This window comes from Aulostomus chinensis, chromosome 8, assembly GCF_037954235.1.
Source record: "Aulostomus chinensis isolate RoL2024-O1b breed Wild chromosome 8, RoL_Achi_v1.0, whole genome shotgun sequence".
Taxonomy (NCBI): Eukaryota; Metazoa; Chordata; class Actinopteri; order Syngnathiformes; family Aulostomidae; genus Aulostomus; species Aulostomus chinensis.
The window spans coordinates 5011114-5036638 of record NC_141327.1 but is presented as its reverse complement, the minus strand read 5'-3'; the positions used below and the strand labels follow the sequence as shown (position 1 = coordinate 5036638).

Here is a 25525-nt window from a genome sequence, read left to right as displayed (position 1 = left end):
GAAGAAGTTCCGTCTGCATTTCAGTCTCTCCTCCTCCTGCTCCTTCGTGTCCTGAGGTTCTCTCTCGTGCCGGATTTCTCTGGGTTTCAGTTCACGTTTCTTGGAGTTTTCCAAGGGGACTCCATGTTTCAGAGGACCGCTCGTCCTCACTCCGCTCGGATGTCTTCTTCTATTCTATGAGGTCTGGTAATGGAGGGAGCGCTGAGACTTCTCTTGTTCATAGGTGAGTTCTTGGCTTTTAAATTGAGGAAGGTCGTGATCTGTCGAAACAATGGCAAAGGAGTGAAACATCGCAAGTCGTGAGCGGATGTCTCTCTGCCCTCCCATCAGGGATTGTAAACATTGGAACAGTAAAATTTAAAAGCAACTACAGATATTCAGTTTGGAGGAAACTGAGAGGTTCTGAGTTTTGGGCTCTAAACAGCCGATTTTACCAGCATTGGCCACAAAGAGAGAGAAAACATTTATGGGCAAAGGTTTCTTTTTTTTCTCATTCATGGAGGAACAGGATACATTGAATTAGGAAATCAATTTGAATGAGCTTATATGAACAAGGAGGTCTGGATGTTCTTGATCTCTCGACACTAAATTATACTTTCTAAATAGTGTGTAGTGTAATGGCGATCCTGCAGGCACGCAGCCGTCCGTCTTCACAACTGTTGAGTTTTCATTTTCATTTGCCATATTACTGAAATATCACACAGTAGGTCCGTCTTCTTTGTGGTTTTATTCGTTTCATCACAGCTCTGGAAAAACATCAGTAGCGAGGTATATTTCTTTCAATACATGCAGGAATAACAATATGAGAGCACATTATTTTATGAGAATATGTAACTAAAAACATAATATGAGAACACAGAATTTAACAACAACTCAGCCATTCACCGCGTGTCCTGTAGATGTTTGTTGTTTATTTTATGATTTCATGGCCGAGGCATGGCTCAGAGGAAGAGAGGCCAGCTAGAAACCGAAGGGTCGCCGGTTCGATCCCGAACCTATTTTCTCCTGATGAGTTGCGTGGCAGCCTCCACAATCAGTGTGTGCATTAGGGCCCAGCCTATATGGATTTTTTGAAGCTGATGCCAATTATTGGAGGGAAAAAAAATCTGATAACCGATTAATCTGCTGATTTTTTTAAATTAAATTGTAAAATTGTGTTGATTTAGCTAATATACATACATACATACATATATATGTATGTATGTATATATATGTATGTATGTATATATATGTATGTATGTATATATATATGTGTGTGTGTGTGTGTATATATATACAATTTTTAGAACAAATGGCTGCTTTTGAGCCTTTCAGACTTCTACAAAGATGTAAATTAGAGGCAAAGAATTGATTTCAAATCCTTTTTATTGCTGAAGCAAGCAGCATATTAACACAATAACCATCCTTAACATCATGGCCAACAACAGTGAACCATTAGCCTTTTTAAAATAATAATGATAACAATGATAATGTGGGCTGCACAGTGGTGCAGTGGTTAGCACTGTTGCCTCACAGCAAGAAGGTTCTGGGTTTGATTCCCGGCTCGGGCACGGGATCTTTCTGTGTGGAGTCTCCATGTTCTCCCTGTGCCTGGGCGGGTTCTCTTTGGCTCCCTCCGGCTTCCTCCCACCGTTCAAAGACATGCAGTTGGGGACGAGGCTGATTGATTCTCTAAATTGACCATACGAATACTGATTATTCTCAAATGGGCTATAATCTGCTGGCCCCAAGTGTGAATAGGTGAATGAGTGACACTTGCTGCATCCGAATTGCCAAGTGGCAACCTACGACCTACCGCTACAGCCTACTCCTACAACCTAAACATGGCGGCACCATTCGGACACCCGAGAAGATTGGTGGTGAAGCACGACCTCTGCTGGCAGAGCACAGATACCCCAATTAGGTAGACAGCACCAACGAAAGCCCCCACCTGCTGGCCTGACTGTGGTACTGCACTCCACTCTGAGCTCACCTTTCACTCATTCTGTATCATTAAGCACATTAACGCACCTGTGGAGGTGTGTTCACGTTTGGTGTGAATACACCTTTAATCATCAACAATGGCTATAAATGTTGGTGTTGCATACAAATAGGAGAGTGTTGGTGGCGCAAACTTGGCTCGCGCGTCCACGAGTTTTTAGGGGACGAAGAAGAAGTCCGCGGTGCATTGTGGACCATAGGTATCTCCGTATGATGGACCTGAACCGACCTACTATGTGGGCGGTTTTAGGCTGGAGTTTAGGTCGCGAAGTAGGTCGCTACTCACGCCAATTTTAGTTTCGGACAGCGTACGACCTACTCTGCGACCTACAATCCGACCTACTTGGCAATTCGGACGCAGCAACTGTAAAGCGCTTTTGAGTGGTGCTAAGATAGAAAGGTGCCGTATATAAATGAGTCCATTTACCATGTAAAGGTGCGAGACGCTGCTGAAGTCCTTATAAATGTGTCCATGGGTGCAGTCGTGTCCCTGTAGTACATAAAACCTGCAGTTCTACACTGTTCATGTTTTGTGTAGTGGCCATTTGTCATTAATCCAAAAATATAAAAAAGTATCAAACCAAAATAAACAAACTCAAAACAAATGGCCACTGAGGCACCTCAGGAATGCCTTTAGGCACAGAGGAAGATAGAACCGTCCAGGCAGAAAATAGAATTTATCATCGTAGGTTTATTTCCAACAGAAAAGAGAACAAAAAGACACAAAGCCCTTGCTTCCTGCCTAGCCTGTGGTAAAAACCATACACCCGCCCAAGTGCCTGGCTTCCTCACCTATTCACCCATGCTAATAGACTCCCCAGTAACTTCAAAATAAAAGCATTAACAAATAACTCAAAACAAACAAATTAAAGGTGTATTTCTGAAAGCTAAACAAAAACTAAAGAAGGAATTAAATATATTCATATTGATCATTTTAATTACAATCATGGACACACATTGGTTTGATTTAATTTTTTTTGATTAGGATTAATTATGAGGTATTCTTTTTTAATAACAGATTTATTTCCACACAATATTTTGTGCCCAGTTTGTCACATTATGAGGGCGAGGAATGAGGCCCAAATGCAGACAGAGGCAAGGAGTCTTCAGCATGAAGGGGTGTTTAATTATCAAAAAGACAAAGTACAACAAAGGATTCAAAGAACCAACTGAGGAGCAAAGTAGCAAAATAAACCAAAACTTACACGGGAGCATAGGGGGAAGAATGAACCAAAAAGACCCGAGAAAGTTTAACAACAAACAGTGATTGGACACAGGCAAAGGGAAACACACAGCTTAAATACACTGGGGAAACAAGACACAGGTGGTGCAATCAACGCAGGTGAGGTAATCACAAGAAGGACCACAGGAAGACAGGACACTAACGATAAAATAAGACAGGAAGACAAAACATGGAACATGAAGCAGGGGTCGTGACACAGCTTGAGTCTGGAGGGATCTTCCGTGTGGGCCTATGGTCAGTTTATCAGCTTCAGTTCATGATGGAAGCTTTCTGCTTCTGGACATGAGTGTCAGAGACTGAAGCAATGATGTCTCGTACGCAGACACAGAACAGAACTAACCAAAAACGAAATTGAAAGAAAAACTAGCAAAAAAAAGTTTCTTAATTAACAGTCCTGTCTCACACAATGACTTTTTCTATAAACAAGAAGTGATGTGTTTATGTCAGAGGAAACTGAAGGGCCGGAAGGGGTTCCCAGATGTTCACTCATAGTTTGCAAGCGTGTACAGTTATAGAACATGGAAAATTTGAATCTATTTAGTGTCAAATTAAAAGTTGTTTTGGGATGTTTACCTCATAACAGAATCAAGCTGAGCATTGGCAGTTTTCATCAACAGATTCTCCTGTTATTACTGGCAACACCAGCAGCTGACAGGCAGTCTGTGTCCTCCAGCAGGTCATAGCTTCAGTGTAACAGTGCGCAAACCAAGTGTGTAACTCAGGTTGACGAGCAGTCGTGTACGACACGTTTATGGTACTGATGACTCCTGGAAGGCACGAAAAAACATTACAAGTCATGGATAGGAAAAGTTGGATCACTCTAGATCAGTTTTTCAGTCTAATGAAGTCTTCCATGGATAGCTGTCAAAAGTGACACAGAATCTGACACCTGGACAAGCTGCTTGAGCAAAGGCTAAATTCAATATGTGGAAATGACAAACAATAAAACAAACAGTGACTTAAATGTCATTATTCAACCATTTACCACAATAAAGCTACTCTAGCTTAGCTAGCCCTGGCCATGACGAAGAGATATTTTAAAATATACATTCGAACTTTTGTTCAGATTCAAAACAATTATAACCAAATCATATCAAATCATTAAAACACGATGACAGCAGATAACGTTAAATACTTCAGTAAGAACACTGTATGTCTCTATTTACTTTTTTTTTTTTTTTACCGAATGTGCTCAGCAGACAGACCTAGCTAGTAGGGGTGTTGAAAAAAAACTATAATCGATTAATCGCGAATATGTTATGGACAAGTATGACTCGATTATTGAATTTCAAAAAATCAATTATTAATATATATTTTTTATTATGTAAAAATGGTCCAGCGGTAAACGGAAGTTTAACATCACGCGAGCGCGCTCATTTTTGCAATTTCGTGCAGCTGCTAACAGAGCGAGTGGTAGGTGGAGACAGTACAGGTGGTAGCAGGCCTAAAGATGGAGGAGGAAAAGGAAACAGAAACATCAGCAGTGGGTAGCATGTCCAGTCACCCAGCTCCATCTGCTCTCAAAGCGAGTGTGTGGAGTCATTTTGGATTTCATGGCAGCAGCTCCAAAAGTCTGGACAGAACACACGCTGTCTGTCGGCATTGCCACATGAAGCTGAAATACTGTGGCAATACTAGCAATCTGAGGGCACACATCTCTCGCTTCCACCCTGATAGAGTTGCGTGGGCAAAGGACGAGCGCTAGGGGCCAGTAGTTTCACCGAGTCAACGTACACTTCACGAGATCGCTAAACTGCCCCCAGGCTCGGAGCGAGCTAACAAAATAACGACGTGAATATCTTACTTCCTAGCAAAAGATATGAGGCCATATAGTGTCGTTGAAAACGCAGGCTTTCGCTACATGGTCCATAGCATGGAGCCAAGGTACGTTATACCGTCGCGGAGCTTCTTCACAAGTAAGTCTATCCCAAGACTTTATGAAGAGACAAAGTTGCTGGTGAAAGAGTCCCTCAAGTCTGCTACCAGAGTAGCCATCACATGCGATAGCTGGACAACAAGAGCCACCGCCTCATATGTGACTGTGACCGCTCATTATGTCAGCACTGAGTGGAAGCTGACTTCGCATGTGCTTTTGACTAAAGCTGTGGATGATAGCCACACAGGCGCAAATATGTGTGAGTTTCTCAAAGCTGCGGCGGGGGAGTGGGGGATAGAAGCAGACCACAACATGAACCTGGCTGCGGAGCTCGGCAATTTTCTACATGTGCGGTGTTACACTCATACGTTGAACCTCGCTTGCCAACGGGCCCTGAAACTACCCACAGTTGCCCGACTGTTGGGTCGAGTACGGCGGACAAGTACCTTCTTTCACCGGAGCACCATCGCCAGCCATGCTCTGGAGCAAAAGCAGGCACTACTTGGTAAGCAAAACGCTAAACATTAATTACAAAAAAACGTTTGACTAAAGGTCATGATACACGGGGCAACATTTTCACTGTACTAGAAGCATGCTAACCAATTTAATTTACCTGTATTTAAAAATATTTGACAATATTCTATATCTATGCTAACATACGAATCGACTTTTTTCCATTTTATCAGAACTGCCTAAACATAAACTCATAACGGATGCTCCATCAAGGTGGAACAGTGCTTTTGACATGGTTGACTGGTTCCTTGAACAGCAGCCTGCCATCTGCGCAGCACTCCTCTCTCCTCAAGTAAGTATAGGATGTAAGATTTTATTTGACCTTGTTTTATTGCCTGTAGTGGTTAATAAGTTATCAGGGTGCCATTTTCACATGAGTGTATCATGTCTACACAGTATGTCATCTGTTATTGTGTGTATTGTTGTCTGGCTCACAGGATATAAATTGACATGCACCTAGGCTACTATAGTTCATTAGAACTAAACTAGTTGTGAGTGTGACAAATATTTTAGTTGATTGAAACCAAAAGAAAACCTAGAAATAAGAATAAAAACTATAACTGTAATGATTGTGTACACACAAACCTAACTAAAATAACATGGAGAAAATGTCTCAAGTCTTTTGTGAATTTGCCTATAAGCCTGAGGAGGGACTGGTGCATGTGTTAATTTAGACAGTCTAAATGACTGGTTGAACATGTTTGTATTATTATGCCTTATTTTAACAACTCCAATTACTGTTCTCAATTCTCATTATCCTTACAGGTGAAGAAAGGTGCGCATGGTATCTGCACACTGAGTGAGGCAGATGTGTCAGGTGCTGAGCACCTCGTGAAGGCCCTTAAGCCCATGAAACTGGCTACCACGACAATGTCTGAGGAGAGCATGCCTACTCTCTCCGTCATTGCCCCACTACATGCACAGCTCTTGACTGACTTCAAGCCTCTACCAGAGGATGAACGGATGACCCGTGAAATCAAGCATGCCATCGGGGAAGATTTGAAAAAGAGATATACATCCACAAAAGAGAGGCACACACTCCATACAGCATCTGCCCTTGATCCCCGTTTTAAATCTTTTCCACTTCTTACAACGGATGAAAAAATGGAGACATACAGCAGAATGACTACAGAGGCTGCATCCTTTGAGGTAGTTTCTCCTTTGATATGACTAATTCTACTGTTTTGATGAATTGTCTGAATGATAATTCTTTCTATTGAAACAGTATGACCAAAAAAATGAATGCCTTCATTAGGAAAGTTTTGGTTCAGTATAAAATGCTGACTTTGAATGTAAAATTAAAATGTAGGCAATTGAATTACAGTGATGCTGTTGTATGTTAATAATTTTGAAATGTAAATACTTGAACCTTTCTCTTTTTACCATTTCCCTGTGTCAGGTGGTGAGGCAAGAGGCTGAAGTTGCTGAGGGGGAAGAGGGTGACATGGCTGAGGAGTTTGGGGACAAAGCCCCAAAGCTGAAGAAGGACAGCCCCTCCACTTCAAAACAATCATCTCTGACTGCGCTGCTTGGCCAAACCTTTTGCGTGGTCCCTAAAGTGATGCCCAAGTCTGCACAAACCAGGGCTAAGGAAGAGGTTCGCATGTATGGAGGCTCCTCCTCTTCCTCTCACTGATGACCCTCTTCAATGGTGGAGCACCAACGATCATACCTATCCTCTCCTAGCCAAGCTGGCCAAACGATACTTGTGTATCCCAGGTACAAGTGTTGCTGTGGAGAGAGTGTTCTCCACAGCGGGGGACATTGTCTCAGCACAACGCAGCACACTCACACCACAACATGTGGACCAGCTTGTCTTCCTTCACAAGAATCTGGTCATTCCAGAACCATGAATGTTCAGTACAACTTGATCATTAACAAGTTAGTGTGTTGTGTTCTGGCACTGTGTTCTACAGTAAGGTGCAATAAGTTCTACCTCTAAAGGAAATAAGCCTTATATTCAATTGTTGTCATGATGAGTTGTCACTCAATAAAATAGAATTTAAGTAATTCAAAAACTGTTTTTTTCTTAATCATTCAATCATGAATTTTGTGGTGTATTATGGCTTACTGTGGTCAAATGGAAAATCGCTAATCGCCAATAATCGAAAATCGGTTGGTAATCGAATCGGGACCCCAATAATCATAATTGAATCGAATCGGGAAATCAGACAGATTAACCACCCCTACTAGCTAGCCAGGTCTAAAAAGTAATTAATCTGCAAGGTCTTTCACTGCTTGTTCACCAGGTTTATCTACTATGTGGCATCATGCAGGCCTCCCTCTCATCAACACACAGAGCTGCGGTCACAGACTATCTGTGTGTTCACACTGGCCGTGAACGCGAATTTCGCGTTGAGTCATTCGCGTGAAGTTGTTGCCGGATCATTTTAGTGTCCATTTGTGTCATTCGGGTGAATACGCGAATTCGCTCACCTGCCCGAGTCGTGAGTATTTCCGGCAACGTTTCTTTCTGCCATTTCACCATGAATATTCATAGAACTGTTGCGCTGTACCTGCCGTGGAAGGCAGAAATACGTCGGGAAACTAAACGCTGTCGTATCTGGGTTAACATCACCATCTAGAGGCGAGCTGAGCTCGGTGAATTTCACCGCTCGGTGAACCGCGCTCCACCGGGGCTGCGGTGGATAACCGCTGCTTCCAGCAGTGTTTTCGGATGACGACTGGCCAGTTTAACGACCTGCTTGGTGGGATCGGTGACAGAAGTACACGAATGGACACCAATTTATTTTACAGGTTCTTGTATTTTTTTTACACATAGCGTCATCGAGCACCCGATTTCCACATACAGCCACAATCAACTTCCGCAATCTTGTCAGTTCAGTCAGTTGGTCAGCCGTGACGTCGGGACATACTCAACGATGATTGGCTGTAGTCAGGTTCGTCAACAGTGACGTTGGACATCCTCAAGGCTGATTGGCTGTCTTGACGCGAATTTTTCGCCAAAGTTCAATATTTTCAACTTGCGTGAACGGCGAATATTTCGCCTCGCGAATTTTGCGACGGGAACTCGTGCATTCGCGTCGCCAGATTGAAAATTTAACAACGTTTTCAATTGGTCGCTGGAGAAAAGACATAAAAAAACACTTCTAACCATGCTGTAGCATCAAACCTGCAAAGTCATCTAACATTAGCTAAGTTAGCTAGCTTGATTGTAGATTGAAAAGGCCGCAGTTTTCGCGATGAGTGGAGTAAATGTGAAGAGTAGAACTTCAACGTAACTGTACGATTTAGAACTTAATAATTGAATAATAATAATTTAATTCTAATTAACAATAATTTTAATATAATGTTGTTTTCTCCTTACCGTGGCAGAATCCAGTCCAGTCAGCCTGTCGTTCTCCCAACCCTCACAGGTCAGAAATGACCACATGAGAGCAGTGAGGGGGGTCGGGCGCGGGGGTTGTTGCAGACCATGTCAGTCTTTGTAAAACGTGTAAAAAACTTATACTAATGACATACAAACATACATAATTAGCGAAAACTAGAACTATAAACTATATTTTAATTTGTAAACCGGTTGTTGATCCATCCCTATATAATCACATCCCTGTGCAAATTAAATAATCTTGCTATGATCCACCACCCCCCCTACCGCCCAGATTTGGTATTGACCTTTCTACTCAGTATGTGCCCGCCAAAATAAAGTTCAAATGATTCGGATTGAAGTGGTTATGCTGGGCTGCTAATACAAAGATCAAATACCTGGACTTCTCACTTTTGCTAATTGTGTTTTCCTAGTGTAAACTAATTATTGTGTTAGTCGCTGTTTTAGCAAGACTCGATTTTCAGATTAGTGGAGATTTTTTCCATGGCTTAAACATCTTCTGTCAGCATTCATGTGTCCAGCGGATTTCTTTGTCAAGAGAACATGGCCTGTTGGAGGTGTGTGATTTGCTTCGTTTTCGTTGCCTTAACCTTCTACAATTCTACAATTTCATTTAGCAGACGCTTTTGTCCAAAGCGACGTACAACACAAGCAAGAATTTAGACTTAATTAAGGAAAAGCCCATAGGAAGCGCAAAAGTGCTTCAGTTGTGATTTGGTCACAGGTACTGCCATCTAGTGGCAGAAGAAGTGTTGCCCCCCCCCCCTTTTTTTTGACAAACATACAACATCACACAACACAGTTAATGCTACATAATCACTAAGTGCTGGGTCTTGGACCCTCTGACTTATTCTACCCCACAGGACAAAGAGGAGAAGAGTCAGGTTCAGTGCCTCGGTGCTCTCTGAACAATTGAGTCTTCAATTGTCTCTTAAAAGTAGAAAGGGACTCAGCAGAACGCACAGAGTTCGGTAGTTCGTTCCACCATTTGGGAACGACAGAAGAGAAGAGTCCGGCTAGAGATTTGGAGCAGCGCTGGGCTGGAAGCACCAGGCGTCTTTCACATGCAGAGCGTAGTGGGCGAGAAGGAGAGTAGACCTGGATCAGGGATTCCAGGGAGGCTGGAGCCATTCTTGTGATTGTTTTGTAAGCCAAGAGAAGTGCCTTGAATTTGATCCTGGCTGCCACTGGAAGCCAGTGAAGAGAAACCAGCAGCGGGGTGACATGTGCCATTTTGGGCTGGTTGAACCTTGAAGTCCCTCTCGAGCCATATTAACACAGCACATAGTCGCAGTCCTGATTTCCGTGTTATATGTGGGATTGATGGCTGCTGAATACAGAGTCTTCAACTCCTTTTACTACCATATTAGACGCACACATGCTCTGTATTTTGCCACTGGACACCCACCTACTGGATGGATGACATCAGCTACATCTGACCTATCTCGGGTTGGAAATCGAAGCGAAGTAAAATCTGGTCAACTGGACGTAAGTTTATCTTGAAGACGTTTCACCTCTCATCCGAGAGGCTTCTTCAGTTCTAGTGAAGAGTGTGGAAACTCCAGCTTATAAACCTATGTGGGAGTGGTCAGTGCTGTTGTGGTGGAAACGACCCTCCCGAGACTCACCTGGCCTCCCCAAACGACAGTCGTTGTGCGGTGTCAGGGAGTTTCAGGGGTGGTCGTTAGGGAGTTTCACTGACCACTCAGATGCTAATGGGCTGTGCTGGCATCAGCCGTTCCACATGGGTCTTTCAGCTGAGCTCTTTGGGGAAGCTTTGAAAGGACTTGGTTGTAAATAGGTGAAAGGAAATGTCGCAGTCCACCTCCTCTGTTCAAAGATGGTTTCTCTATCCTGACGTGGATGGCTTCTTTAACTCCTCTTTCAAACCATCTGTCCTCTCTGTCGAGGGTTTGGACATGGTCGTCCTGGAAGGAGTGGCTTTCCTCCTTGAGGTGGAGGAAAACCGCTGAGTCCTGTCCTCCAGAGTTGGCTCTTCTATGTTGGGCCATGCGCTTGTTGAGGGGCTGTTTGGTTTCCCCTATGTAGAGATCCGTGCAGGCCTCACTGCATCTGACAGCGTATACCAGATTGCTTTTCTGGCTGTGAGGGGTGGGATCTTTGGGGTGAACCAGTCTTTGTCTCGGAGTGTTGTCTGGTTTAAAAGACACAGGGATGCGGTGCTTGTTATAGATTCTCCTTAATTTCTCAGAAACCCCTGCCACATAGGGGATCACTATGTTTTTTCTCCTGCCTTCTTCATCTTCCCTCCTCCTGGAACTCTCCTCCTTTCTGGACCTCATCTGGGTCCAGCTTGAGTTCTCTAACCTTGTTCACGAAGTCCATGGAATTCTGGACGTGGTGGGGGGTTTTCCCTACCAAGGGGGCTAAGATGGTGGCGACGTGTTTGGCGATGTTGTACGTCACGGAGTTTATGCTGCTGACAATGGGTCGGAGCGGGGCACCTTCCTTGTGGGTTTTGGGGAGGCCGTAAATCCGTGGAACTGCGTCTCCGGGGTACAGGCGGTGATACTCCAAGCGGTTGATGATTTCCCCCTTTTGCAGCTTCTGTAGGTGTTCCACCACTTTCTTCTCATAGCTGCTGGTGGGGTCGCGTTTTAAGGTCTCATATGTGTGAATGTCACTGAGAAGAGAACTGATCTTGTCCTGGTAGTCAGTTGTGTCAAGGACCACCGTGCATCTTCCTTTGTCAGCCGGAAGGATGGTGATGTTCTCATCTTTGCTCAGTGCATTCAGGGCCTTCCTTTCCTGGACTGAGAGGTTGGCAGAGGGGACCTTCGCTTCGGAGAGGGCCGCTGTGACCTTGAGTTGTAGTTCGTCTGCTTCTGTGGTGGAGAGGTTGTTCTTCTTGATGGCGGATTCTGTGGCAGTGATGAGGTCCACCGTCGGGAGATGTTTCGGGGTGACAGCAAAGTTCATTCCTTTTGCAAGGACGCGTTTCTCAGGACTGGTGAGCTCCCTGTTGGATAAGTTCCTTATCCACCTGTCCTGTGAGTCCGCTGGGGTTGGGCCTTCTGCTTCTCGTTCCCGGTCGAGGCGAGACTGGAGGCGAGCGAATTTCCTTTTCTGCCTCTCCTTGCTCTTCTGATGTTGAGATAGTTGGGCTGTCCCAAGGAAGGAGGTGACCTTGTCCAAGATGGCGGGTGGCAAAAATGGCGATAACTCGTGTTGGAAGTGAACATTTTGACATCCCAGTTTTTTCTGACTGTGCCACTGAAACACGAGGAATGCAAAGGACCACACACCTGTCATCTCAAATGAAATGTTGAGCTCAGAGCCTACATGTCATCAGATTACACACCCTGATAATCAGGTAAGGTCCAAATTTTGTATGATAATATTATCCAACATTTGATTTGAACCAGTCTTATATGTGCATAGTATATTAATGTATATTATTAACACAACATATTTACAGGAAGGAGCTGGTGCATCAAGTGCAAATATTAGACGTGCAGCTCCATTTGCCATCAATGTGAGGGAGAGATGTCACCTTTCTCAGGTATTGCACATAACCCAGTGTTAATATTGTCATCATTATTATAATGTTAACATTATGGTAACATGTTTATCCTTTAATAATATTAAAAATGCTGTAGAAAAATTGTTTTTGTAAAGCAAGTGTTAAAAATGTTCTATATTCTGAAATTATTCACTACGGTGTTTGGTCAGTAAACTGCTTAGTAAGAGACAATTTTGATATATGTGTACTCATAATTGTATCAGTAGCACTATTGTGAAGAAGTGCAGTGTAAAAAATATTCTGATAAACATGGTTTGTAGTTTGGGTAAGTGAAATTGGTGTCCATAGGTACCCAATATTTGTATACATTTGTAAATCCTGCAGATCACGTAATGCACATTTGTAACCATTTTGAATCTATGTTTTTATGCAGTTCTGCTTTTATAGCTACAGTTAAGGCACATACCTTACTGTACATCATGTTGGTACCACAAATGAGATCAATCCCTTTCAAAGTGACAACACAGCACAGCTGATTGACTGATGTAATTTTCAGGATCTTACTGACAGTTACGTTGAGAATATAGACTTTGTGTTTATGATACATTTTATGAAATATGTGGAGGCCAAATAATAATTTTGAGTATATATGTATGTTTATTAAAATATGTTATTTCCCACAGTGGAAAGGTGCATGAATGGCTTGAAATGCACCTTGAAAATGTTTGAACAGTGCTTTAACTCTGGAAAGTGTAAGCCCCCTGAGAGGGTGTAACCTGACAATTCATATTTCCACTGTAGCAACAACAGCCCCATATTTATCTTCAAATTCAGTGTTTTTCAAAAGTTAATGTTAGCTTTAATTGTTGTAATGCTGGTGCTATCACGATACATTTAGTAGTGTTAGCATCTTTCAGTAACTTCTAGCAACGGGGGGTGGCAATTTTTGATGTGCAAATATGATATGCAAATGCTCCACATTGTTCAAGGACAGTGACCATTTTGGTATGAAATCTTCAAATGAGTCTGAAGAATGTTTATGCTAGTTGTACTGGACAAACATCATGTATCTTACACTTCATTCTTGACTGTTTCAGAGGAGCGTCAACAGCATTGTTTCTGAAGTCCAGCAGTATCAAACTACTCTGAGCACCCCGAGGGACACAATGAAGAGGATCTTTGAAAGACATTCAGACAGCGTGGAGCAGCTACAGTTGCTGTAGTTTCAGTGTGTGGTGACACACTTGCGCAGCATGAGCTTGCTGGTTTCAAGGAAGGAGTTGGTTTTGCATACAGTAAGTGTAGGCATTGTGAATGTACCTTTGATGAAATGCAAATTAATTTTAATGAAGACAGCTTTACAAAAAGGACATTGGAAAAACATATACAACAGTGCTGTGAAACAGAAAAGGCCAGCACAGACTTCTTGAAATCATCCCTCAAAACCACCTATGGTATAAACAGAAGAAGCAAGCTGGTTGATTTTCCAGCCTTTGACCTCATTCGGCAAACTCCACAGGACATAATGCACATCATTCTTGAGGGTGTTGCACCCATGGAAATGAAGTGTGTTAAAATACCTCGTTCACTCTGGACAGATGGAGTTGGATGTGTTCAATTCAGCCATGCAGAGTTTTCCTTTGACACCAGTAGATGTACGTGACAAACCCTGTCCTATAAGTGTCAGTACCTTGGCATCAAATGATAACAAACTTAAACAGTCCTCAGGGCAAATGCTGATATTGCTGAAGATAATGCCTTTTCTGCTGAATACTGTAGATAAAAATGAGTATGTTCAGTTTGTTTTGGACTTAATTGAGACGGTTCAGATACTTTTTGCTCCTGTTTTATCTGCGCAGACTGTATTAAGACTGAGAAGTATGATTGAACAGCATCTGAAACAGTTTAAGCAACTTTTTCCTGAGAACAATGTAATTCCTGAGCAACATTACCTGCTGCATCTCCCTACCCAAATTCTTTCTCTGGGCCCTATGATGAGACATATTTGCATGAGATTTGAGTCAAAGCACTGTTTTTTCAAACCGTGGTCATCTAAATTGAATTTCAAAAATGTCTGTGAGTCACTTGTGAAACATAATCAGCTTTTTGAATGCTGTCAAAATGAAATGGGTGTGGAGCATCCAATCTTTTTGCATGAGAAAGAATTGGGTCCTTTCTCAGAAGTAGCAAATGTGGAGTATGTTCATACAAAGATGAGAGTTTTTTGGGGATTGATGGCATACAACACACAGTCAAAGTAAAGTGGCTTATTCTCAATGGGAACAAGTACATAAGTGGCAGGTCTCTAATAATCACCAATGCAAATGAGACAGTGCCTGTCTTCGGATTTATAAAAAACATTTATATGGTAGACAGTTCATTGTATTGTTTTGAGTACCAGCTTTATGAGACAGTGGGTTGGAATAGAGATCTTTTCGCCTATGAAGTTGCAGTGCCTAATCTTGCTCAAGCAACGGAGTTCATCGATGCTGAAAAGCTAGTGGATCATACATCATATTACCCTGTCAGTTTCAAAAACACCACGTATGTTCTGACAAAATATTATCTTGGTGATGTTGCTGCGCTTAAACATTGAAAGGAATGTGAATAAACATGTTACAACTGTGGCCCGAGTGTGTGTGAATGTTTACTGGAAGGTCTTGAAACAACTTTTCTAAGCTAAGAAGTGGTCATGAAAGAGTATCTGACATAATTCCACTTACTTTCAGTGAAAAATATGTAGTTTTAGGATCTACTTACTAACTAAGAAATAAAAAGACAAATATTCTCAAAACAAGAATAAAAACCTTACACATTCTGTGCTTGCATAGTATATTGCTCTCAAAACAAGATGAAACAGATTTTTTGGCTGGATACAAGATCGGAAGACTTGGTCAGATTGTTAATTTTTGCAGCGTATATCACATTCTCTCTCTGGTTGGTTGGTGGATACCAGCACAAACCAAACTATTTCAGGCAGAGGAATCGTCTCCAAAGGCATCAGCAACGAGGAGCAGGACATAAGCAGTTTAGATTGAGGAGGTCTGTCGACTTTTATTTTGCATTAATTTCTCTCTGAGTCGACTGTTTCTTCTTCTTAGTTCTTCTTCCCAGCAACTCAGTGTTGTCTTATACCGGCTGTATATCTCTACACATTTTCTCATCTCAGTGTCTGTAACATTTACTTTATTTCCTGTAATGATTAGTTAAAAATTAGCAAAAGATTGCTTATGGTGTATGCTAGCAACACAAAGCCAGGCAGTAGTCAAACGAGCATTCACAGGAGTCCACATCTCTAGGACCAGGTCAAGTTGAGTCAGTTTTATTTGTATGGTGACAAATCTCAACAAACGTAATCTCATGACACTTTACAGGTAGAGCAGGTCCAGTACCACACTCCTTCAATGAATTTACACCCAACAATTCTCCATCAGCAAGCACATCCTGCAACAGTGGCGATGAAAACCTTCCTTTAACAGGCAGGAATGTCAAGCAGATCCAGGATCAGTGGGGACGGCCTTCTGCTTTGACCGGTTGGGGGGAAAGAGAGCAGGAGAGCGGGGCAGAGACAAAGACAGATAATGGAGGAAGACAAATATGCAGAAGGAAAGAGAGGGACAGAGATAGAGAGAAAGGGAAGAGACTGATGGACAGACGGGGACGTGAGCAGGTGGTGCTACAGGTGGCAGCTTGAGCCTCTTCAGGTCTGTAGCCTCCTCCAGCAGCACCCGGGATCTGGGATGTGGGGAGCCCGAAGGCTCCTGAGAAGAAGAGTTTGTAACATATGAGTACAGGAGGACAGGAGGAGAGAGAAGCCCAGTGCACTATAGGACATCTCCCACAGTCTAAGCCAGACCTAACTATGAGCTTTACCAAAAAGGAAGGTCGTAAGTCTGCTATTAAAGGTCGAGAGGGTGCCTGAATCCCAGACTGAAACTGGGGGACGGTTCCACAGGAGGGGAGCCTGACAGCTGAAGGCTCCAGCTCCCATTCTACCAGGCTTAAGTCTAGTTGGTGCAGCTCAAAGTTAATTCGAAATATTGTTGTTAGCAAAGGCTAAATCAGCAGTCAGAACCAGGCTTAGTATAGACCTGTTGGTGCTGCTCGACCCTGCTGATGATGGGAAGGTCATGAACTGTACAACAGTTGGTGTGAAAGACATAGAATAGAGATCACATTTACAAACTAGCATCTACATGATTCAAGGAATGTGGACAGAAGAACGCCGGCCTGGTTTGAACCCATTTGTTAAACTTCTTCTCTGATGGATCAGTCTCACCTGCTGTGGAACCTCCATGGAACCTGGGAGCCTCAGGAACTTCTCCATGTTCTGTCCAGGTTCTGAACGTTGCCTCCATCAGAGGTTATGGCCCTGCACTGACTGGTCATCCTCTTTATGTTTTACAGTGATGAGCTCATCGACCGCTGAGGAAGTGGTGAAGCACCTGAGAGGCGTCGTGGGAGGAAACGTCACTCTACCTGAGCCTCTGGTGGAGGAAGGATTTATTTCATTTGAAAGACTTATTCTTGCCATGGTGGTCAACAGAGAATATAAAATAGTGGAGGATAAATACAAAAACAAGCTTCACTGGGACAAAAACTCCGGATACGTTACCATCACTGACCTGCAGAGGAAAAACTCAGGGATTTATTCCATCGACTCAAAAAAAGGACATGTTTTTAATAAAGCATATAAACTCAAAGTATACGGTAAGTCATTGCTAACATGTTACCCTGACGTGGTTTCAACCTCTGGTTTAAGAGAATAAGATTCATTTAAGGGGACTTATCGTTCTTTTCCAGCTTTTCAGACTGATAAATAGGTTTCAAATGTTGGGCACTTGTTCTAGATGAGGTGGAAGTGTCCTGTCATGAGGTAGGTGTGTGTTAAAGTAAACCCAGGGGCAGCTTTAGGCAGCTCTGCACTGCTTAAAACGCTCCAATTTGGAGAGTTTTTTTCAAAGGTCTCATGTGGTGACATCACAACTTCAGAGGAAGCTCCATATTCAGCAACTCACCGGGCTCTGGTCTCAGTGCCCATCTGAGTGTTTCAGAGGGAAGCAGGAAAGAGGCAGAGTAGAGGGGTGCATAGACTGCGATGTATGATAATTATGGAGTTTTTGTATTGATTGAATCTTTCAGTTGTGCCCTACTGGGGTCCAGCACCATATTAAGAGCTCCTGAAATGAGCATAATAGGGCCTCTTTAAAGAAACACAAGTAAAATTGGCCGCAAGGATTCTGTATAGAACTATTTCATTTCCTCTGTGTACTTAAAGTTTCCAGTCTTAGTTGTGTGTTTAGTAAGGTGCCAGTAAATGGACCAGTGTATTGGTGGTATTCATGCAAAATTGCCTGAATTTCAATTGCAATCACAAATTCAGTTAGATATTGTATAACTGCAAAAAACACAGAATTATGACTTCAAACAGCACTGCAGAAACTGCTTTATTTGCACAAAAAATATAATTTATTATTTGATTCCTAACAACCTTATTTTGAAAACTACACTACTAACTTCTACGAAGTTTTTAGGTGTTTTTAAATCTTTAATTTCGAGTGATTCCTTATTAGAAGGTGTTTTTTGCTCTGGAAGACTTTTTTTCTGCACTGCATCATTTTTTTGTGATTACAGATTGTAGAAAGAGACAGTTGTCTGTCAGGAGGTCATCTTGACTAATCTTTGGTGTCTTCCCAGAGTCGGTGTCCAGTCCTGCAGTGAGAGCATGGAGTGTCAGTGCTGAGCGCTGCATCTTGCTGTGTTCTGTGGAGGAAGGTGAAGACACAACACTGTGGTGGTACAGAGGAGAGGATCAACTGAACCAGAGCAGCTCGGCTCTCTCTCTGCCTCTCACGGTTCACCTGCAGGATTTCAGCTCCCCTCACAGCTGTGTGGCTGCTAACCCGGCGGAAAATAAGACTCTGATGGTCAACGTAACAACATCCTGCAGAATCAGTGACACAAAGAGCAGTGACGCCAAACACAGATATTGTCAGACTAATCTAACACCAATTCTTGAAATAAATTCGTATTCATCCTGATTGACATTCATCACGCTCGTTCTATACTGATGTGTTTTGTTTGACAGATACAGGAACTATAATCCCCATCATGTGTGCAGCACTTGTGGTCACTGCAGTCACCATCATCATCATCATCAAGAGAAAATGGTGCACCATCACTGAGACGGCTACCAGACAATCACCAGGCATGTTGTTATTCTTTCCCTCTTCACTCATTCCATTATTAGAGGAAGTTTCTCTCAAATTTTCCACTACAAAAGATTTCCTCCCCGTCCGTTTTAATTTGACTCATTGTTCATTTACAAAATGTTCAAATGTGCCAAATACTAAAATTTCAATCTATTAATTTGGTCTTTAACAGAGAATCAGCTCTGCTCATGTGCTGTCATGGGTGCAGTCTTATTTATTTTTTCTTGCTGGAAAAGCGTCCGACAAAAACCCGTCACTGATAACATTGATACTCCTCATCCATGCCATGTTTGTATCATACAAGCTGCTTATTCATCCCCACAGCAAGATCATTGACAGAGAGGGTGCTGTCCACATTTGACTACAGCTGTGATACAAATGAAGGGTGGGAACTCTTCAGGTACTTTCCAGATACAAAGCTGTGTAACACAACCTGTTCCACCTACCAAACTGATCTATTTTCCCTTTTGCTTCTGACAGTAGTACCGACCTCAAATGATTCTGCAGCCAACACTGTTAATGACTAGATGGTGAATATAGTGGAGCATCCATCCATGGATCCATTTTCCATACTGCTTATCTGTTCAGGGGGCTGGAGCCTGCCTCAGCTGCTTTCAGGCAAGAGGCCATCGCAGGGCCAACAAATATAGACAGACAACCATTCACACTCACTGCCACACCTACGGTCAATTCAGAGTCTGGATTAACCTGGTCCCCTCTTGATGTCTCTGGACTGTGGGAGGAAGCTGGAGTACCTGGAGAGAACCCACGCAGGAACAGGGAGAACATGGAGACTCTCACAGAAAGACCCTGTACTCGAACCGGGTCTCAGACCCAGAACCATCTTGCTGTGAGGCGATAGTGCTGACCACTGCACCGTCGTGCAGCCCCATAGTGGAGCATGAAACAGTTGAACAGCCAGTTGATTTAGCTCATAAGTTGACAGAGACAAGCAGAGCTAAAACACTGGAGTCCATTAGTGATGAACTATGGTTATAGCTCAGTTAGGTCATTTAACCAGACTACTCTCCCTGTCCCAGTATACATGTACAGGGAGGCTAGACCAGCTGACAGCTCCAGCTCCTCCCCTTGACTCTTTGCTGTTTGTTTTCCAGGTTAAACTCTGCAGTGGATTCTGCAGAACTTTCATAGAACAGCAGCTTGATTAGTGTTCCATGGAAGCATAAACTTGACCGAGGAAGGAAGACCGAAAGTCTATTTTTAGTGGGCTTAACCACCCAACGTCATAGAAAAGAATTGATTGGCTGTGAATACAACAAGTCTTTTGTGTTGGTGGAATGAGCAGGTTGATGCTGTAGTCTGAGAACTTGGCTTCATTTGAAATACATTTTTTGAATTCAATACACAGGCTTTCTCACACACACACACACGCACACGCACGCGCGCACGCGTGCAGAGTCAATTCATACCAGATCTACACTGACTTCCAATCACAATTTCTATTTAATTCTAAATTTTCTTAAATTCATTGTGAGTTTAGTTGGAGAAGTTGAATTAACGAATTAAAAATGTCCCGCCTGTGTCCCGTCTTTGCAGATTCAGGGAACAGTGAACCAGCGATTCACTACTCTGACATCCAGATATTAGAGGACAGATGCAGAAAGGTTTGTACATCCACACACTAATTCACCTTAGCTAATATTTAATGAGGATCCAGTTCCTGGTTGTTGCTGTCGCCATGGTGTTTGTTTGGTTAGCTTGTCACAAATTACATTTATTCTTTCTTCTGTGCTTGTTGAGGCACCACACATAGGCAAGGCAAGGCAATTTTATTTGTAGAGCCCGTTTTCACAAACAGTTTGTCTCAAAGGGCTTCACATGGCATCATAACAACATCCTCTGCCCTCAGAGCCTCACATCGACTGAGGAAAAACTCCATAGAAAACCCTTTTAACAGGGAAAAATCTGAGAAACCTCAGGGTGAGCAACAGAGGAGGGATCCCTCACCCAGGACGGACAGACGTGCAGTAGATGTTGTTACAGACAAGAAAACAGTTTATAATGCAGAATGTGAGAAACACGGAAATGTTAATAACAGCTGAAGAAGGAAGGGGAGGCAGGGAGAGCAAGCCAGCTTGATGGGGGACTGGATGGCAGACTGGTTCATGGAAGGGGAGCGCAGGCCAGTGTAACAGTAGGGAATAAGAGGGGGGGGGGGGCGATGCAGGCGGCGGTTGGGGCTCTGGTGGATCTGTTGAAACACAGAGAGACTGCGAGACACCAAGGCCAATGGTGGACTAATGAGCTCTTTCAAATAGGATGGAGCTTTATCATTGAGAGCCTTATAAGTTAGCAGAAGGACTTTGAAGTTGATTCTAGATCCTACAGGAAGCCAGTGGAGAGAAGCTAAAATGGGAGAGATGTGTTCTCTCTCCTTAACTCCCATCAAAACCCTCGCTGCAGCGTTCTGGACCAGCTGGAGACTCTTTAGGGAGTATTTAGGACATCCTGAAAGGAGAGTTGCAGTAGTCCAGCCGAGAAGTGATACATACACAATGTAAAGTCTGTGGTTATATGGTGCTGCTCCTGAGGTTGCATTAATCATTAACATCGTAGCGACCTGATAAGCTCATGATGATGATGTATCTTCAGAATGTTTAACACCGTTGTTACTCGGGGCACCACTGTAATTTAGTTTTGTCCAACGAGAAACGATCAGTCTCAGGTCGTTGCTTATCAATGAGTTCTTTCGCGGATCAGTGGCTTGCAAACAAATATATAAACGAGTTGGAACACTTCTTGGAATTTTAAGAGGATTTTAATACAAATATGAAAATATTGAGACAGAGGCAAGGCAAGTTTATTTGTATAGCACATTTCAGCAACAAAGTGCTTCAGAGTAAAAATTACAGCAAAGCAATGAAGGCACACATGGAGTATCAGACATGAACTATTACAGTTATCTGAGCCTCAATTGGACGACAACGGTACCAGGTAAAATGTTGTGCAAGATGGACGTTAGTGACATACAAACGAACGAAGGCTACTGAACGGAGGGCTGACCAAGCTCTGCGGAGTCAGGTGGAGTTTGGCAGTGAGAGAGGAGTCGAGGCCTGAACAGATGCAGCACTGATCTTTGTTACTGCGACAGTGTGAAAACCAACTTAACCGGCTTATGTTCTCAGCTTGATGGCTTCCATCGATGTACGATACTTCTCCAACAAACTGGTGGGAAGATCCATAGCCTCCGCCTCAACGACTGTGACTCCCGATGGGATTCACTGGATGGAGAAGGGAAGCGCGTAGATTTGCTACCGTCTGCTCTCAGGCTGCTGGCTGCTTCAATGCGATGCTCTTCTCAGGCAAAGGTGGCCTCTCTCTGCTGGTCAGGATAGAAATGCGAGGTCACCGCGATCGATGACGAATTCCAAAAATAGGAAAAGTCAATACTGTATGTGTTAAGTGGAACGATGCCTTCACGAACTTAGATGAAAAAGAGGCACGTTCAACTGCGCACAAAACTTTGCTGCTAGCAGAATTATTAAAGGAGACAAAAGGGATTGTCTAAAGAACAAAGACCAAAACCCATGAGATGGATGTTCACAAAAAGGAGGCGGCGAAGCGGCTGCTCTGAAGTCAAGTTGACTATGACTGACACTCCTTCACCTGCCTCCCCGCCCACCTACGAACCTGCGTACACTCACGATGACCCCAGATGACAATATGATGACAACCAGCAATGATTGGTTGTGCTCACACGTTGCAAGTCTGTCAGCTAAGACAGGTCAAAACCTATTGCGTGGTCTAACGTGGTGACATCATCATGTAGTATAATCCAAATAGATTGTTCCTCATGTTTTCTCTCTCTTCTTGTGTTTATGTTCCCCAGGGGAGGAAAGGACCAGACCCTTCAGAAAGCTCCAATCTAACCACAGTCTATGGTGAAGTGAAAGTTGCTCCAATGTCACAGGTCTCAGCAGACACTTCAGGGAAAGTTTTAGATCAAGCCAAGGATTAAAATATCAGGTGACCTGAGCTTTGATTTACGTGGCAAACGAGGAAATGTTCAGATTCAATCGGTTATATGTTTTTGTTTTGTTTGTTTTAATGATGAACTGAATTGGCCACCCAAATAAAAGGACAGGACACTGGAGATCATGAAGCCTCGCTTGATGCACAACCAAAGAGATCCACTATGAACTCTGGACACTCTGTCTCTGAACTCTGGACTCTTGCTTTTGCTTCGTCGTGTGATCATTTTGCACATTGTGTCATCCACTGTATGTGGACTGGAGTGTAAACTCAGATCCTTCCATTTTGCTTGGAAGGTTTTCGACTGAGAGGAAAGACTGCTGAAAGAATGAAGTGGTTTACATTTCCTGTGTGCTAAGTGGACGTGTTGCCCCACCCCATCTCATCATGTACATAAATGGCGCTTTTATCCAGTTGGAAAACAACATCCGCAGCAGTGCTCTGAGGCGTCAGAGTGACGTCTCAAACAAAGTGAAAGCTCTTTGAATTTATTTGCAGTAAAAAGTCATTTTAGCACCAGAATTTTTGTGGCTATCTGGCTTGAAAAAAATAGGGCAAGTATTTATTTCAGAGATAATGTTGCAACAGAATCAGTCATAATCTGCTCTCGCTTCCTCTCCTCCCAGTAACGCGGGGAAACTCAGGAGGAGCTGCTGGGAAGCCCGCGTGACTCAGATACTTGAAGTAACTCGAGTGTGCCGTCATGTCTCTGCTACGAATGACAGTGGAGAGAGAAACATTCTCACCTTCTTAGTTGTTGTTGTAATGAGGCTGGATCCACAGACAAAAGGTTTTGTAGTTCACAAGTCTCGACATCCATGCAGAACCAGTTCTAAATGACCCGCCCAGTCACATAAACAAGTCACTGTAATACACTTGTAACTCGACCAGAGACAGTGGACATGTCAGTGTCTCTTTTGCAGTCTGTCTCCTCTCTAGACCAGCTAACATGACTGACATCTCAGTGAGTTTCCTGTACTGCTACATGCAGCTGATCATGACTGTTACTGCATTCACCTGCATGTAGGTGCACATTGATTCTAGTTAGCTACTTTGCTTAGCTGTCAAACTATAGCCCATCACCCTGCACTCCTTAAATCGTTACGATTGGTCTGTAGAGGGGAGAGGGAGCACAAAATTTATTTTTGTGCCCACTTCTCATGTTATTCTGCAAAAACCCATAGCTGTCCTATTACTCGTAGATATGCTGAGGTAGGGCTGCTCCATGATGGTTAAAAAATAATCACGATTATTTTAGTCAATATTGAACCCACAATTACACCTTGACTTCAGAAACATTTCATTTATTGCTTTTATAAAGCAGCAAATGTGAACAGAAGTAAATACTGATAGTGAACACAAACAATTTCAATTCTGTCAATAAATTAAAAAATAAATATGTGATAAATACAAATAGAATAAAATATGAAAATGAAAATACAATTTGCAGTGAATAATAATATTAATAGTGCTACGAGTACTATAGTAGTATGAAGAAATAGAACGTTTATTAAAAACAAAATGAATTTGCAGTGTTTGTCTGAATAGCGCACCCCTAACCTCACTAACCCCTTCTGGGGAGGAACATGAATTGGTCAGAAACATTTCATAAATAACTCATCATGGGGATGGAGGGGAGTACGAGACATGATAATGAGCCTCAAGATCTTACCTCTGTATCTGTGCATTCAAATTTCTACCGATAAAATGCCCCTGCACCTGTTCACAGCTCAGGCCGGCCCACATCATACCGCCAGCGTTGGCCACTCTGTTGACAGTGCTGACATCGGTAAACCACAGCACAGCACCCTGTCATCCGTCTGGTATTCTGGTATTGGTTTGTCGTTAATCTTTTAAATTGGTGATGCTGATTGTTTGAATGAGGTGAAATGTGTCTCACAGCTCCTCCTCACTTGCAGCCCTGCTGTTTTGGTCATGCTCAACAAGCAGATGGTAGCTGTTTCCTGCTCTGAAGTCATAGAGCTCTCCTGGTTCCAGCCTGGCTTGTTTGCCCAAGCAGGTTGAATACGTGTCCCTGAATGCAGGCAGGATATCCGGGATCTGATATATGAGTCCAGATAATAATGACTTGAACACGTCTGTTATCTGACGGGAGAGAAAAACAGAGCGCAGGCTCATGACCCTCTCCTTCCTCTTTCTGGATTCTTCACCTCTTACTTCCTCTCTCATAGCTTGCTGAGTCCTGTCAGCATTCTTTTTCTCCCTCTCTGGCTGCAGTGTTTCCCTCACAGGCAGATGTGTGTGGGGAGTCACTGTAATAGACGGTTCCAGCCCCACACTGAAACCTTCATTGGAAGCACATGACTTTATCTCTGATGTGGAAATGACTTGAGAACTATCATCACAACAGTGCTCATTAAAACACACATCCAGTCTACAGTTTGGTTGAATTATCCTCTCAGATAGTATTAATAATATGTTGAATTGTTTTTTGTTTCGAATTCCCAATAGAAAGAAAACTGCTACAAGATTATGGATTTCCACAATATTTCAATAGAAGACTATTTTGGAACATTAAAATGTGAAACAAATGCCCCCGATTCATGTGACTGAGACCACACATTAATGATGTGGTTTTCACAGTATTCCGATCGTGTAGACATGAGGACACATCAATGGATCATTTGTTTAAGCTGTAGAAAAAGCAGAAGTCTCAATCAAATCAAGTCATGCCACTTTATACTGTGGCTGTAAATTATAACAAGAAAGAGACTTGACAGTCCCTTATTACTTGCGTCATACGCTGGTTTTAGAGGATGGAAAAAAGTGTGGTTGCTAAGCTACAACATCGACTGAATCAAGTACACAAATATGACTGAACTTGTGTGTGTGCGTGTGTGAGTGTGGGGGGGGG

General features: G+C 43.0%; 2 protein-coding genes and 1 pseudogene across 7 annotated transcripts; all 3 read left to right on the top strand.

The window, feature by feature from the left end:
- LOC147256876 (CD48 antigen-like) lies at window positions 1-25525 on the top strand. Of its 5 annotated transcripts, none has more exons than XR_015117528.1 (8): window positions 2-223; window positions 16853-17155; window positions 18143-18436; window positions 18534-18653; window positions 18982-19057; window positions 19141-19275; window positions 20215-20282; window positions 22508-25525. XR_015117528.1 is itself a non-coding variant. In XM_086210530.1 (6 exons), the coding sequence occupies exons 1-6, from the start codon at window positions 190-192 to the stop codon at window positions 22634-22636; spliced, it is 948 nt and encodes a 315-aa protein (XP_086066656.1). In that variant the 5' UTR covers window positions 7-189; the 3' UTR covers window positions 22637-25525. The 5 variants fall into 5 exon arrangements, 1 of the variants encoding a protein (XP_086066656.1); XR_015117527.1 differs by having other exon boundaries at window positions 19138-19275; XR_015117529.1 differs by having other exon boundaries at window positions 3-223; window positions 18982-19042.
- LOC147256878 (E3 SUMO-protein ligase ZBED1-like) lies at window positions 1303-13762 on the top strand. Of its 2 annotated transcripts, XM_086210524.1 has the most exons (6): window positions 1303-5604; window positions 5786-5904; window positions 6378-6761; window positions 7012-12295; window positions 12401-12484; window positions 13543-13762. In XM_086210524.1, exons 1-4 carry the CDS (start codon window positions 5043-5045, stop codon window positions 7246-7248), a joined length of 1302 nt encoding a protein of 433 aa, XP_086066650.1. In that variant the 5' UTR covers window positions 1303-5042; the 3' UTR covers window positions 7249-12295; window positions 12401-12484; window positions 13543-13762. The 2 variants fall into 2 exon arrangements, with proteins under 2 accessions (XP_086066650.1, XP_086066649.1); XM_086210523.1 differs by having other exon boundaries at window positions 7012-12484.
- Window positions 12925-15052, top strand: LOC147256877 (uncharacterized; annotated as a pseudogene).